At 40.0% G+C, this 17,363-nt stretch overlaps 1 protein-coding gene across 2 annotated transcripts in view; it reads right to left on the bottom strand.

Moving 5' to 3' along the window:
* Window positions 1-1,287: 1,287 nt before the first annotated feature.
* Window positions 1,288-17,363, bottom strand: part of banp (BTG3 associated nuclear protein) — a 28,249-nt gene continuing 12,173 nt past the window's right edge. For both annotated transcript variants that reach the window (XM_072434643.1, XM_072434642.1), the window contains exons 12-13: window positions 4,828-4,968; window positions 1,288-2,510 (exon numbers count right to left, since the gene is read on the bottom strand). In XM_072434643.1, coding sequence (XP_072290744.1) covers window positions 2,397-2,510; window positions 4,828-4,968 — 255 coding nt within the window. In that variant the 3' untranslated portion in view covers window positions 1,288-2,396. The remainder of the gene's footprint in view (window positions 2,511-4,827; window positions 4,969-17,363) is intronic.

Raw genomic sequence — 17,363 nt, 5'->3', positions numbered from 1 at the left:
GAATCCATCCTTATCGGCCTCCCAAAAACAGCAACAAAATAAATATTAAACTATTTGTACGTAATACTATTGTATGTAAGAATATGGCAAACGGTGAAACATAACTGCAATACCCTTTACTTTATTTTTAAAAAAAAAAGACAAAATCTGAAGAAACAAAATCAGACAAGACAGACCCAGAGGGAAGAAAGATGAAAGATATAAAAAAAAAAAAAAAAAAAAAAAAAAAAATAGGTTAGGTCAAACGTGCGTGTCCCATTCAGTCCATATATTTGTTATATTTGTCCATTTCTACGTCGAGTCCGCAAGGGATTTTTTGTCAGTTATGTCCAGTCCTTTATCTTTGGTGCGGTTTGTGTCATCCGTCTTTGTGCAGCGCAGTACAGTACCTTTTACACTTGCATTTTTGCTGCTGGCAGGAAAACAGTAGTCATAACACCTGACAAAAATAATGAACAAACCTTGGACAACTAACAGAGGTGTAAACTTCACGTCTTGGCTTTGCTTTTGCATTTTATGAAGTGTGTAAAGTGAGTTATGGTGCAGCTTTACCCAAAAACAAACTTCTGACTTCAGTACAGTACCAAGACAAACATGTAATCTACGTTTTTGACAACAGTGGCACGCTCACTCCCCGTTAGGCCCTATAAATCAGCTGCTGCCAAAATGATTTACGACAACTTCAGCATTTGGCATTCGTGGTGGTTTTTTGCCCCAACAAATAAAAGCTATAAAAGTTGAACTGTAATCTCACGTCAGTGCCCGGGTCCAACAAAAAAGAAAGAGACGTAGGCAGATTCCAGCGCGGATATCCAGTCATTTCACAAATACAACGAAATGCCGGCGAGAGACGCGAGGAATTCCGCCGTCTGTTCCCCGTCAATCACTCGACGTCTGCGCGCCTTCCAAACCATCTCATCTCTCCATCCGTCATTCATTGGCGTCTTCGGCGGGTTATCTCAGAGGCAAGCCGGAGAGAGGGCCCGTTGTTATGGCAACCACTCAACCCCTGGATGCGGCCCAATCTTGTAAAAGTAGAAAGCGAAACGGACGAGGATAGTGCATTCCTCCTCCAAGTTTAATGGAGGGGCTCGCTGGGGGGGCCAACATTTTGAACTCTGATGCGTCGCCGGTTTTAACGAGAAGATTATGATCATTTTACCATAAATTGCAGAGCGTGATCGCGTACGTGTTGTGCGTGTTAAAGTATAATAGGGGGAGACGGGGCTTAAGAAAGTTGGAGCCGTCGCAGACAGACTGAAAGGAAACAAAAAAGGAAGCAGCCAAGACGGTCAATGTTGTTTTATCAAGTTCATTTTGTCGTCTGGTTCGTTCCCCTTTCCAAAATACACTGACATCACACAAAGCTTGGGAAATTTCACTCGAGCTTATAAAGTTATTCTTATCTCTTATTTAGGTCTTCGGCTCATTAGCACATTTGCAAACACACTTGATATGCACTCTAGAGATCACAATAACTGTACACAACGGACTCGGTGAGATCTGATGAATCTCTTTATCCGATTGCTCTGCGAGAGAAAACCTTGTGTTGACCAGAAACATGTCCATTCAAATACTTTAAAATGAGCAAAACGTCAAAAAACAAAATATAAATTCCAGTTGTAACAAACAAATCTTTAGAAAAATAAACTGTCAAGGCAAAGAGAAAAGAAAAACTCAGAAAAGTGAAAAATCGTGTAACTGTAAAGCGGTTGTTAACAGGTTTTAACAATACAAATCTGGGCGACAAATACACGTTTTCCACTCACACAAACACACGAGAAAGAAAAAAAGATGGGCAATATATCAAATTGTTTATAATATTGTAAATGCTGTTTTGAAGAAAAGCCACCTTTTTATAGAAAACTGCTTCAAAAAAGGCTGATTAAACACAAAAAATGGAACAATCTCGCATTGTCATCGTCATGATTTTATAGTTCTTTCACATTATTCAACAGTCCAACCTCCTCTAGCACATTTAAAGACACATTTCTCCCGGATTGCTAAAGTATTTTCAGACTTTGCGTTTTCAGTACATAGAGATTTTCCTTTTTGCCAGCATCGCCCACCTCTCACCGCCCGTCACAGAGGCGTTCGGAGCGTGCGAACCCCTCCGTAAGGCTTTCGGGGTAAACCGCGGAGCCGAACTCGCTACTTCCCAGAGTTGAAGTAAACTAGCTAGTGACGCGATTAAGTGTCCGTTCTGGTGTCGACTCCACCAGAGAAACCACTCTTTCCTTAAGCATCATCGTCTTTTCTTAAGCATTAGTGTCAGGTCTTTTCCCCCTGACAATACCTGAATAACTCTTACTCGATCATTGTCCTCCAGTCATTTGAAACGCGGCAGCTTCTCGAACTACATTATTTAGACATCTACGAGTCCGTCGTTGCTCTTTTCAGGTAGCGACCGAGGCGACGATCTCCATTTTGACCTCTCCGTTCTCCCCTTGGATGGCTCCCTGGATGGCTTCTTTCACCTCCATGTCAGCGTGCAAGGCTAGTTCCGCTGCCTGGAAAAGATCAAAAATACGGTGTCAAGGTAAGGATGTCAAGGTTTTCCGCGCGTTATTGACAAGTGGGGGCTGAGGATTAGACGGCGGGTGAAGGGGAACGACAGGAGAAGGGGAACGACGTTCTTGAGGAGAAGAAACTTGACAGACAAAAGGAAAATCTTCAAACGGGCTGTAAATGCTTTTTGACAACGTCTGTGTCCGCTGTCAGCCGTATTACGTCTAAGAAAAGGCCTTTAAAAAGATCGGGATCACGCGTCAGGCTCGGGATGATGACCACAGAGCGTGAGTCACATCTTCCTTTAAAAGTTCACTCACTCGCACCTGCAGCGTTTAGGGCCCTGCATGCTGTCAGCGGGACAACAACAGCTCATTCAACAGCTGCGATGTAAACATGAGATGGAATAACACGATCAATCTCACCGGGGCGGAAAGATTAAACGCAATGGAATCAAAATAGCAAAGATGGGGTGTCAAATCAATACCCAGATTTGCAATTGATATTAAAACTGGTATCGAAACTAGATACTGGACAACCCTAATCCTATCGATACTGAAACATTTCCCATAAATAGGACATGATTGAACCTTTGAGAATGCCCTAGCTTAGACGTAGAATAGTCTTGGTTTAGACCTGCTTCGATCTAGTATCAAGACTACTAATTATTCGTGCAATATAATTTCCTCCTCAACGATCTATCGCATCTTTTCTATAAAACCTGCAGCAAGAACGTAGCAGTTCATATTTCATGTCTTCCCTCAAATGTTAAATGTTACTGGGTGTGCTTAAAAGGTGACACGGTGAAGCGTATGAATTTCCAATGGCAACTGAATATATTGCCAAAAATCATTCATCTGCATCACATTTCTTTGCGGGATTCTGTGAAATCCGAGCAGGCAAGCATGTATGATATCCGACCAAACTAATCATCGCCCAAACCCCCTTTTTGTAATGTTAGCTATGTAAATAACAGATGAACGCGGAGATAAATAAATAGTACAGCTGGAGTAATTTGTCAGAAATGTATAAGTGGTACCATCTGTTCAAAACCGGTTCTTTGATTAAGGGAAATAAAATCTAAAGAATTTACAGATAAGAGGATAATCATTCAACAACAATCACTCATAAAAAAAAGGTCCTCAAGAAGATCACTTTATACCCTTATTTGAAAGATTACAACATCATTTTTAATTGTCATTGCCTCTTTTTGTAGCACTGTTTACAATAAATGATGCACTCAATATTCAAATTTTGCATATCTTCAAAACACCATTCAATGTATTATCTCATATTTCAATATTTCGATATACTTATGTAAAAGGATGATAAACCTGTGACAGAGGAGCATAACATGAGTCATAACATTATGGACGCCATAACACATAAACCTATGGCTCTGCATCACCCACTGAATTCAGATTTTTACCAATCTGTTATTCATCCTCTGTGCAGATGACCTAATGAATCCAGCCTTCACTGACATTAAGTTGAATCCAAAATACCTCAGCTTTGTTGACATATGTCATGATCTGTGTACAATCAAACATTGGAACAAATGAGGCCTTTCAAATAAAAAGTTGAAGTGCTTTCTGCACTAAGCAACATACTGAACACATCAGGATTACAGTTCACGAGCTGGACTGGGCTAAAAGAAAATACAAGGAGTATTTTCCTGAGTCAAGCTTCATCGGTCTACCAATCTACACTTCCAAATACCTCATCAGGAAGCACCAAAGGTCTTCACCTAGACAACTATATAACAAATTGTCAACAAGAATCACTAAAAGACAAAAAAATCACTCAAAACATGGCTGGTCAGCACATTTCCTCAGAAGATCTTACAAAGGCAAATATGTTCAATCACAACAACATTCTCTAAGGAGATCTATATCAGAAAGGACTGTTACTTCACACAACCATAAATCATTTGAAGGCCATTTCTGTTTTCACTCACCACAAAGAACGTACTCACATGAGGATTGGCTTTAGCAGCAGGAGCAAAATGTGATATTATTCAACATTTGGGTGAAGGCAAAACCAGACACAACAATGGAGAAGAGTTGTTGTTTTATTTGGGAGTTCAAGTGACCACTTCAAAAGTCATGCATGCCATTCTCAATCCACATGTGGCCATTGTTCAACCAGCTCCATCATCAAGGAATTATCACTCATCACTTGCGTTAAACATACCAGTTTTCTGTTATTCAAAGAACGTGTAATTTGAAAAATAATGAAAGTAATCAGACAGTGACAGTGTTTGACTACTCAGTTAGGCGCAGTGCTGCTCTGAAATAACTGTGAGAGAGTATGTCTTACCTGCACAGCAGCGGCGTGCTCTGCCACCGGGGCGAGCTGGACGTACTGAACCTGGATGTCCGGAGGCAGGGCGGCTCCCTCGACCGCTGTGGCACTTCCATCAGCCGAAGCCACTGCGATGAGCTGAGCTCCACGCAGCACCTGGAGAAAAAGAGTCACGTAAACTTGAGACCGAAGGATATTACGGTCATGTTTCACAGAAATGTCTTTGGAAAATCAGCTCTGCATTCTCTTGTGTCTCAAAAGGATGTTGCCAGCACTCTAATGATTTACAGAGCAGGAAATGAGAACCGAATAAAGCCAAACAACTATTTCATGTGTTTGTGCTCATGTATTGTTGCAGTCATCGGGTGTATACCAAGTGTCAGAAACAGCAGAGTGGAGTTAAGACTTATGAGCCCTTATCTGAGAGATGTAAATAAAGATGGGATCATGTTGTTCCCACTTATTCTCACTGGGACCCTATTTATACATCAAGCAAATAACTTTGTGACTCATTAATTTAATAATACTTTAACGGTTGTTTTCTTAGACTCATTTGGGAGTGTATTTCCAATGCTCAGAGGAAACAAAAGAATGAACTATTCGTCTGAAACGCTGAAGAGAATCCTAATCTCCTCCAGCTCAGAATGAGTCAAGCGAAATTAGTTTTGGAGTTTTAACGTAGTAATTACAGAGCAGCTGTAGTGTTGTTGTTGTTCCTATAGATAGACCGTTAACCAGACACACTGGGGGACCCACTTAGCAGAGGCACAGACATGAATACACACTAATGCTCTGAGATTAGCACATTGTAGATGTGCATTTGCGGTAGCATAAGTCTTATGTGACATCAGACACACATCAACATACAATTATGTTGTCATCGCAGACAAGAGAACAAAACAAATGGTAGGAACCATTCACTTGCCAAGTGTCTAAGCACACTCTTTTTGATGAGAGGTCAAAGACCAGACAAGACAACGCTTTAAGTGTGGCACAGCGTTCTAACAATACTTCCCTGTGAATGGATTCTGAATTCAAAATTAGTGGTAACTTGCATAAAAGCAGGAGGAAACATTGACGCATAGACTTCCAATCTGTGAAAGTCACATCCCAACACCCAGTGACAACAGTATTATGGTAAATGGTTTGCTAAGGTCAATGCGGTGAATATACTTTTGTAACTGCCCTCATAGACAGAATATGATGTTGAGCAAAAATACTCTTCAACTGCATTGCATCAGTGTCTCCTAGCAGCATCCTCTGGATAGTGTGCTTCCATGTTACATTGAAGTGTGCTTTTCCACTTTAAACTCCTTACAGCTAGCCTTGGTAGAACCAGCTGGGACATGTATAAATGACCAAACTTTAAAGAGAATATGAAAGGCTGCGGAAAAGCCAAACCACAGAAACCCCAATGACACATCATGTTTGTTGCCCCTAAACCCTTTCCCAGCCGCTGGTATGACCCCGGCTTTTGAAGTGTTGAGCCTGGAGCCGTAAATTACCCCCAAAACATAGAGGAATTGCCCTGCGATGTCACGTGACTTTGCCAGATTGACGGCAACACGCATCACCGCAGTGTGCCAGAGACGCGCCGAGCCACTGATGGAAGTGATTAGCGCATGACTCACTCCATCAGACAAACGCCACGAAGCTTTGAGCGCAGATGCGAAATGAAGTTCAAGGCAGTAGACTGTTAAATCTGGATCAAATTAATCATTGTCTCATGATCCAGAACATTCCTGATCAATTTGCGCATTGCCCAGGAGATTCGCTGTAAACAATGAAGATGCACAACTTTTGAAAAGAAGTGTCTGCACAGCTGTTTCAAGATCTTAAAGCTGTAGTCGCCATGCGTATTCACATTTGACCAACTGGTGCATCGAAAGTTCAATGGTAAAGGTTTTAAAAGACTTAACACTTAGGGTTGTAAGCTCTCGTCTCACTCAATTTGATTATCAGGGTTCATTTGACAGATTTGCCATTAGCATTCTCAGCTGGGACGACGAGAGACTCACAGAAAATATTTACTGGCCTGGAACGTTGTGTGAGAGCTCCAGAAGATTAAACTAAAAAACTACTCCTCCGGTCGACATCCTGTCCCACAACTCCAACCAAGATAACTGACCACAATGTGTGGAACTGCCAAGCCCTGGAGTCAAAGCTGTCATATTTCTGGGAAAAACAGAGCTGGTAAGTGTGCATCTTCATCTAATTGTCACAAGAAGAATGTTGGAAACACAGCAGCTCAATAACGGATTACAACAATCAACATGTAAAACAGGAGTTTGAGTAAGAGTTATTACAATCAGCAAAACAAAACTCATTTAGCAATCAGAATAATCTGAAAGTTATGGCCTAACAATTATGCGTAGAGCCAATAACCTTTCTGTCTACGACTTCAAGCAGCTCTGCCAGAATTGTATCCTAATTAAAGGTGACCGTATGCTGCTCGTCTCCATGGAGATGTTATTGCTTCGCCTGGAATGCTCCACAGTATTAACAAAGCATAACAGTTTCAAAATATGGTGAAAATTTATGTGGTGTTTTTATAATACTGATGATGGTAACTTTGTAAAACGCACAATATATCTGTACAAAGTCTTGTGGTCTTAAAATCATTTACAAAGATCATGTGAATGGGAGTACAACGTATATACATATTTACTGAATTTATTACAAATACAATGCTGCTTCTCATCTCTTCTCCGGCCATGATAAGTTGAATAAAAAGTATCAGTAAGAAAAATGACGGATAAAATGTTAAATGTGGTGTGGCTGAGGTCCCCAGACTCACTGGAGGTCTTTATTATATTCAGCTGTGCCTTGGACGCTGCTCTCTGAGTCATCATCTCGCTTCCAGTACTTGTCTGTTTTAGCTTTTCTCGTAGCTCGGCTCAAAAAATTACTTAACAGCTTGGTTGGTTGTTTGACAATCTTTAAAGCACCATACGGTCTGTTTCAAAATGCTTGAAACAAGAATTGGGGGTGGTTAAGAACACAGCGGCAACAAGGCAGTGGCGACAACCACCACCACCTTATTTTGTGCAAAGAGCATTGCCTTAGAAATGCCTTGGAAACCAAGTCGATGGGATCAACCATACATATCCAAATCTTGTAGGTCTATCATGGCTTTATCTTTGCTATGCCCACGCAGTGTTGAATATATGTCATCCAAAAGAGGTGGACCTCAGGGCGCTGTACGGCAGCTGACCACTGCTCCCGACAGGTTACCCTAGCCAGATTGAAGGATGAGTCAAATGCTGAAGATGAAATTCCCCACTGGGAACAAGAAAGTATATCTTATAACCTCAAAACTATTGTTGATGATTTGCGTCTGGTTTTGGAACCATGTCTCACCAATTGGCTGCACAACAAAGATCATTGGTAATGCCCCCAAGAAATCCAACTCACTTCACTAATGTGTTGGTGTAGAAGAGCTATTAGTCATTAGCATTACAGTAAATTATATCTGGTTCACTTCTAAGTACATTGGTTACTGTGATTTTGTGAAAATAATTTTGAAAAGTCCATTCAAATCTACATCTGAGAACGATGCAGATAAAACATGAAAATAAGACTTTGGCAAGTCTTGAACTTTCTCTCAAGCTCAGAGCAGTCAACACCAATGGCTTTTGCCAGCCCTGGACAGATGTCCAAGACGAAACTTAATCCGAGAGGTTAAGAGGGAGACTTTAATTGCAACCAAGCAGTAAATTCCCATAGACACAGTGATTGGACTGTAGTAGTGCAGACTAGGAAAAATAGTAGCTAGAAACCAAGTTCTTCTCAGGAGTGATAATGTGCTTAAGCCTTTTATTCTACCCCCAAGTCTCATATCAGTTCAGCAACAGGACTGCAATGAAGCAACAGCCAATAAGTAGACATGCAAAACTACACCAACTAAAGGGTGTTGTGCCAAACTTTGTTTTATTGGTGAGAATTAAGATTTTGTTTGTCATTTGCTCAACTGGAAAGCTGAAATCTACTGTGGATTTCTCATTTGATGTTGTGTTATGTCGAGATTAGTAATACAAGATATTAATATTTATCTTGTATTAATATATACAAGAGGTTTCTGCCTTACTTTTGTTGAATGTCCCAATCACAATGGTAGGTCAAAAATAAACTGCCAATTGACTCCTCTTGTCTCTCTCTCGGCTCGGTGTCCTTTTTCTCCCATTATTCCCAGCTGAACCGTTACTGGACGCTATGCGTCGTCAGCCGACATCCAGAAGGGAATCGTTTAGAGCAAAATTCAGATGTTTCCTTTCCAAGCACAATGAGAGACCCGCATCCTCCACCAATTCTGTCGAAATTTAGTCTATACAGACTGCGAGAGGCAAAGATCGTTCTCAAAGTCTTTATTTGATGAAAACAGGGAAAAACAGGCAAAACAGTAGCATGTTGTTTGTCTTGCAGCTGAGATTCGACCCGTCACAAGCTTTAGCTGTGTTTTATATCGCTGTTGCTTGGGTCTGATAAAAAGGGCCTGACCTTCACTATGACGTCCGCTCTAAGATTGTTTAGAATAGTCCACAGATGATCAGAAAATACACAGAATAGTTAAAATACACAGAATAGTTCATTGTGACCCATATGCAGCAAGATCGTCTTGACTCATGATAAATAGGACACAGACATGACAATAATTTGAACAATATCCACAGTTACAAGATTGCGTTTCACATCTCGGTAGGCCATTCATGTTGGAGCGAGCACTTCCTATCCCCACCCACACTGTGACACTGTTTCCACGGCACCTGCATCCAATCAACCCCTCCCCGTCGGCCTTTTGCTCTTAACTCCCACCAGCGGACTGGGAGTTGGGTTGAAACAAGGCTCAAAGAAATTTTTATGACGAAACCATCTCAAATTCTAATCAAGAACCAGCAAAGCAAAAAAGGAACCGATGGCAAAAGACCAGCTATAATTTAGATCCAGGTCCCCACTCAAGGGTTCTAGGCCCGTCTAAGTGATAGGCATTTTTACTACGGCTGGAACTCAAAAGATTCAGAGTTATGCCTTTATCGTGCAGCCAATCAATCTGTTTGAATCATTAGAGATATAAGGGATGATACACACAGGTTGTAAATATGAGCTCCACATGACGCATGTTTTATTGAGTATTAAGTCATTTTTAACGATAAGTATAAATGCCAAGAGATAACTGAAGCAAATGTGTTTTCCTGACTCGGCTGCAACAACAATGGAATAGAGTTCAAGGAAATGAGGCTTGACACAGATAGTCCTTCTCCAAAACCAATAGTTAATGTCCAAAAACAGAAAAAGGCGCCACTTGGATTCAACTAAGCAAATGCAGTTAGTACGAGCCTCCTGTTGGATAATTGCTGCATGGGTGATGATCTTTCACACTATTTAAACCCAGTGGCTTCTCATTTCTGAAACGACCACGTGGAAAGACAAATCCCGTGGTCATGGAGAAGACGTCAGTGTGTTTGAAAAAGGGTCAAATCATTGGCATCGAGCAGAGCAAGGAGAAGTAGAAACTAATGTACTCCAGATCTGAACTCCGGTGAGAGTGTTTGAGCTGGAGAAGGCTTTGTGCAGTGGTCACTCTCTCACATCATCAATACAACATCTGTATGAAAAATAATGCAACACTGGATGAAAATAAATCATTTGATATTACAGAAGCTTATTGAAACTTTGAGATTAGAGCCCTTGTTTTTCTGTGGCTACTTTTTTTTGGACAGGCAGTGTATCTGCAAGTAACATGCTGGAGCCTGAGCCATTGACTTTGGGCCTTGGGTGGGACATTACACTATCAGGCCTGAAAAAGGGATGTGCAGAAAATAATTCCCTCTCAAAATATACAGGACTAGGGATGTAACACCTTATTAGATTGTTCAAGTATACATGACAAATTGCCTCCTGTGGCATTTATAAATACTTGTACAAATCCATTTTATGTTTTTAACACGTTGTTTCCGCTGGTTCAAATTTGTGGAAGGAGTTAACCTGCTTGGTTGATCAAAAATAATCAATAGTTCCAGCACCAACAAACAGTTATCTCTTGAATAGTCTTTGTAGCAGCCCCAATTGTCTTTATTTTGCCAGGAACTCCTTTTCATGATGGCACAACATCCAGATCCCAATTGTTTTACTAGAATATTATGTGTCACATTGTGTAATCTTCTTGGACCCATTTAACGGGTGATGGAACTACTGAAGCATGACTGTTCAGGACCAACGTGGATCACGAGTAACTGGCACTTCTTATCCACCCAAAAATCATCTCTGTCCGACAAAAGAAATTAGCAGTTGGGGATGGACTCCTCCGCACTCCTGAATCATAAACCCCTGAGAATTTGTCATGTCAGGATTCCCCTTTTCTGTTGACAAGTCTGTATGATCATCCCACGACGACACTAAACAGACCAGCCCTCCTTTGAAACCTGATGCACCACATTAAATCTCTGAATGCTTATGTTCATCCCACTTACACTAAACATTGTCCATAAAACATCTTGGTTGTATCTTTTCATCTCCTCCTTCCTCCCTCTGCCCTCTCCCTGTCCGCAGTAAATCACAACTTACTTCTGCATACCACACGAGCCAAAATGTGAGCAATGAACAGCAGCAAAACTGTGGATTGAACCGTGGATGGAGCAAGCATCTGTTACTAGTTAAATTATTGGAATAAAATGTACACTATTCTCAAAAATCCAGAATGACTATTGCAAGGTATAGACCCCTTTACATGATGACCTACTTCCCAGGAAACGTTTTAGTGTTCGTATAGTCCAGACAACTACCGGTAGTCATGATTATTCATTCAGAGTAAACGTTGAGCCCTAGTATTTTGGATAGTAAAAACTACAAAAATTATATTGTGGTATAACATTTTTTAGCCTTGGTGTCAAGATTCAAGCCTAGTTACCTTGTAGTTGTGTCTTTTTAAAACAGTCTAGTGAGATAACATGGCAAAAGAGCAATGAAACTTGAGGAGGCTGTATCATATGACATACAACTAAATATATTATACCCAGATATTATACTAATATGTTAAAATTAACAAAGTGAATTTGTAAACCTTTTTTCAATTTGTAAGCCTCACTAAAGATTTTAATTCCTGTGTATATATGCTGAACAACAAAACAATTATTGGATCACCATGAATATACTGTTACCTTCAACTATATCTAAAGGGCAAACTGGCACTGATCAATAAATTGTTCTTTTGTGTGTCAATTCACATGGTTCAGAAATACCCAAACAGTCTGTTCTCAATTTCTCCACCTGCACATCATCATTCACTGCTTTCATCTTGCCATCATCCATTTGGTCTGAATCAGAGCAGGCAGAGATCAGAGCCGAGGGGCACAAGATAAGACGACATGACAGACAAGGAGAGCAGTAAAACATCCGTCCCTCCATTGGCTCCGAATTCCCTTCCTTCAGCACCGAAGTTTTATTTATTTTTTACAAGGTACATATTCTGTGGATGGATCCAGTTTTGAGTAGATCTGTCACGATAACACATTTTGAAGTGTGATATATTGCTACAGAGAATATCATGGCAAACGATAATACTGAGACTACTTTATGACACTGACACAATCGTTCTAAAAGCAGAAAAGTGACATATACACCCCTCTACAGCTTAAATATATTAAACCCCCACTCGTGCAAAGAAAATGTACGCACAATAAATACTGATCCCCAAAAATATTGTTCCAGTAATAATTTTTTGAACAACACCTCCAAGTAATTATGTCGAGAGGCCTAGTTTTGAGTTTGTATTTCAAATGCATAAATCTTAAGAAGTAGCAAGAAGCAGCAACATAATTCCCAGACAACGCCTTTTACAAGGCTTGGCACCTTTAACTATAATAAAGTCCCATTCCAATAACAATAGTTGAAGGAATTTAGCAAAATGTATCAAAGATTAACAGTTTTTCAGACAGATATTATAGGAAATACAGAAAGATTACACTTTGCCTTGGTATAGTAAGTGACATATGTCTGTGGGATGCCAACCTAGGATAAAAATGTTACGATAGAGACCAAATTTTTATATTTGACCAATTTTATATTTCAAACCAGTTTGATCCTTACTAAATTTGTATAGTTAATTTTAAAACCGTCTGTAAATTTACCTACTATATAATAAATCATATAATCAAATGATTGTGATTAGAGATGCACTGATAAATATACTGAGATCGGATATCAGCGCAAATATTGAAACATTTTCTGGATTGGGTATTGATTCCATGATGTATCTGATAATACGGTTAGGCCAATAATTGGATTAACAAATTTTGGCCTAGAACAGGGCTGTCAAAACTTTTTCATTATATTGAAACACAAACTAAGTGGAGGGCCGATTGAGGGTCATAAACTGGTGGTCAATAAGTCAGTAATTCAAGTATGTGCATTTAGACATCTTTACCAGACCTGTATTAGGCTTAGATCCTCATTAGGACACAATAAATGTTTGATATTTGGTTTGTAAAAAGGTAGATTTGTTTGTAATTTGGGCCATATCACCTAGCTGTGTTTTAAGGAAGTAAATTATGTTCTGTGACCCTGGTATCAGTTAATATTAGCAGCAGATACTTAAACCTAAAGTATCAATACCAGAACTGAAAACGCTGGCAGAGCATTTCTAAAGGCGGCTCATTTTGAAAGCATTAGAGGTGATGGACATTGCAGCGACTGTTTTTGAGATTTGCAAAATTAGAATGTTGAGCATATAAGCCATTTCTGCACATTTGTGGTTCATATTACAGACAATTTGTGTTGGGTGCAATACTTGAACCTCAAATAAGACATTCACATTTTAGCACATTTTTGATGGATTCACCCTTACTATACATCTGCATAAAGCATAACGCTATATTTGAAACCTATTTTTCACATTTTGTCCTGGCTTTGTTACCAAACTGAAGCCTTCGAAACACATGTTTTGTCAATCTTGACTGACAGGCATCATGTGAGCTTTAGCATTGTTTAGCTTTAAAACCACATTATGGAAGAAAACTGCATAGAAGTACATTCCACCGACTGTTTTTCTACTCGGGGTAAAACCAGGTTGATTCTACAAACTGACAACCTGAGCTAACCTTTTAACAGCATGACATCATGACCTCGAGACTGTGTATACGAGATATGGATAAGGAACCGTAAAGTAGTACCAAACAAGATAAACAATTCCACTGAGGATAACTGCAATAAATCTCACTGACCATTATATATGCAATGGAGCTTTAAAGTACGACTTCCGCTTGTTTATTGACTTAAGTCTAAACGGAGCTAAATCCAATGTATAAAACCTGACAGTTAATAAGACCTTTGTGTTTTGACAGAACATGACGCAACCACGATAAAAATTGAAGTTAGCGAAGGTGAAAACAAATGCCTCGTAGACAGGTTGGATCAGATTAAACTAAGGTGGGCGAAAAACACAAGTCATTTGCAGCTATAATTGGAGCCAAGTTAGAAAATTATTTAGGTAAGCAAGAAGCCATTATTATTACAAATGATATGCTCTTATCTCACAGTCTTAACAATCTGTGGTCCAAAATCTACACCACATAGTAGATGAATGCCGCTTTCATGTAAGTATATCTAGTCATTAGGATTTATCTCTCCAAATATTACCAAATATTATCATGCTTTTTTCCCCTTTGGGTCTCCTTTGCCATTTTTGGCATATCCCAGACTTGACCCAATGAACTGGACAACTTTGTGCGTGTGAAATGCATGACCTGTGCCATTTTCTTATACTTGGGTTTCAAGTGATGTAAACTTTGCACTGTTGCCATAGCAAACAATTCAAAACAAAGCGGTTCTATGTTTTAAATAGTCTAGGCTAAGGTCCTCAGAATGGCATTCTAAAAGGGCTGCTTGTGTCTCATTTCTTTTCATAAAGCAGTCACTAACTTGTCCCAAAGCCCTAACCATAACCAAATTAACTGTTCCTAAACCTAACACCACCCCAATTGTAACATTGTAATTGTAAAATAAGAATCTTTCAGGTCAAACTGAATAGAGCCATGCAAACAGATGGTTTATAATATGTACAACAAAATCAGTCTTGTTTAGCCCTTTACTCATTTCATTCCGCAGACATCTGTGGACCATGATGTTTTTCATTCCCGTGTAATTTCCCCCTGCCCTCATATGCAGTCATGTTTGTATTGATATGCTCGGGCCACACGTGTCCCTGATTGGCTGCAAATTAGTCACAAGAAGCCTTAAGTACATGACATCAGTGACCTTTTGGGTGGCGATGTATTTGTTAGTACTGTACCAGTCACATAAATAAATCAAATCTGAACTTGGAGATGAAAACGGTGCTCAGACTACGCGACGGGCTGTTCGATCATGAGAAAAAGCATCACGATTATTTAGGTCATAACTGAAATCTCACTTCTTTTGGGACTGGCGCAATACTTGTAATTATAAAGTGTGAGCATTAAAAAACATTAAAAAGGAATACAAAAATCAACTTTTTATCCTCGTAAAAATTCCACCGCGGAGTTCTTGGCAGAGCTGATCATGTTGGACCAAAACAACTGCCCCACCTGGTAACGTGTTTACAGATCGATGTAACGCTTGTCAAATGTTGCGGATAATGTGGTGAAAATCCCCAGGGAGAATGAGAGAAGTGGGCCGGGTCATCTGAGTACACGGCTTCACATGTGTCGGAGCGGAAGAGCAGACGCACTCACGCACAGTCTTTCTAAACGAGCAATAAAACGATGCCAAAAAACAAAAATACGGCTCTCGTATGAAGCCGGGACTAAACACATGGCGAATGTTCAGCTGATTTACATCCTCGAACCACACCTTCTCCCAGTGTGCGGCCCGGGCCATGTTCCCGACATTAAAGCCTTCCGTTAACAACATAACACAATTTAATGAACGTTTATGTGCGTTAGGGGTTTGCTACCATTACTGCCACATTTCCGAGCATTATAATTTCAAACGCATAGGTCAGTGTGTGCAAACCTTTCCCTCTAAATATGACCCTCTGCTGTTCGGATCCAGCTGCTGATTAGACAAATATATAGGTTGCTACTTGCATTGAATTCTTAGGCCTCTTCAGTCACTTCCTTGGCAGAACCGATAGACAAAAGCCTTCAGCTCCTGCCAGAATATCTAAGTCATGAGAGCACCGACATGAGCCAAGAATATGTCATAAACACTGTATTTAATGAGCAGGACTCAATTTCCGATTTTTCACTACAAAGCTCGAAAGTGGAAACTAACAACCAACTTTTATAACGCAGACTTTTTGAGTTAGAATTTTACGGACTTTGCACAATAAAGGTTTCAGCTTTTAATGGCATTTTAAAGATCTGTCAGATACCATGCTGATTTTACCACCAGAACGGTCAGGGATCATTTGATGTTATTTAATTTTTACACGACATTTAGATTCACTGGCTATAATTAGTAACAGACGGGTGTATTTGGCCAATATTAGGTCGATGCCTTTACTTCAATAACTGCAAGCTGCCACCTGACAATAGGACAAATATGTGAGGCTCTATTTGAGGGTTTTAGTGCAACATTTGCTTCAATCCCAAGTATTAAAGGTATATAAAACCTACATTAGGCATTAGACGTTTTATCACAAAGACTGCAGCATTACTAAATCAAATTGGCTAAGACTAATCAACAAAAAATCAGTGGCAGCTCTGACAGACGGTGATGAAAAGTCAGTACTGTGTGAAATAAACTGGGATTTTATAGCAATAGATCAGTCTTCATTCCATAATATATTGCAATTTTGGTTAAAAACTGAATGACTCGCCACGTGCTTAATCCTAACCTTAAGGGTCATGGCTGCAAAAGTCTCTCCCTGTTTGCCATGAACAGTTGGCACTTAACGAAAGGCCCATTTAGAGTCTCAGTCGCTGATCATATGGATGTCTTGCAGGTTGAGAGGAAACCGTAGTCCCAGGATACAGAATGCATACATCACTTTTAATGAATGACAGACAAGGATGTAAGCGCTACTTGCCAAATGTACAACGCACTGAAGTGGGACTGCAATACAATAGAGTGTACATACATCTGTGATCAATTGTCATGCACAACCTGACGTCTGCCAGAGCAGTTGGCCCAGAAAACCATCAAGTGTAACGTCCTTCCCCAAAGTCTCAGTTTGAGACGACCCCGATGAAATCATGGATGTGAAACAATGTGTTGGTTCAGGAGTCCATATGTGGCATGTGCTGGTCAAACGGGGACGCCTCACTTTGATCCAGACTCACTTGGATTTCAGAGGAAAGAACAGAGAAACAGGAAGAGCCTATGGTCCAAAACATCAGACGCCCAAGCAGTGGGGGACACGCATGAGTTCGGGGATTCAAAAACATCCAAGGGTGCATGTATTTTATTCTTAAACACATGGAGGTTAATCAGATGCAGTTTGATATTTCATGTTTTATGGGATCACAATTTTTTTTAATAGCTTTTGGGCTGAAAGTATGCCCACATTTAAATTGGTCTTAAGACGCAGAATTTTTTTCCACAACACATAACACCGATTATGTAAACCATGGAAATGT

This window comes from Eucyclogobius newberryi, unplaced genomic scaffold (genome assembly GCF_026437365.1).
Source record: "Eucyclogobius newberryi isolate DKJ021-1_F unplaced genomic scaffold, fEucNew1.0.hap1 SCAF_7, whole genome shotgun sequence".
NCBI lineage: Eukaryota > Metazoa > Chordata > Actinopteri > Gobiiformes > Gobiidae > Eucyclogobius > Eucyclogobius newberryi.
The sequence above is the reverse complement of the archived record's forward strand: the minus strand, read 5'-3'. Positions and strand labels throughout refer to the sequence as shown.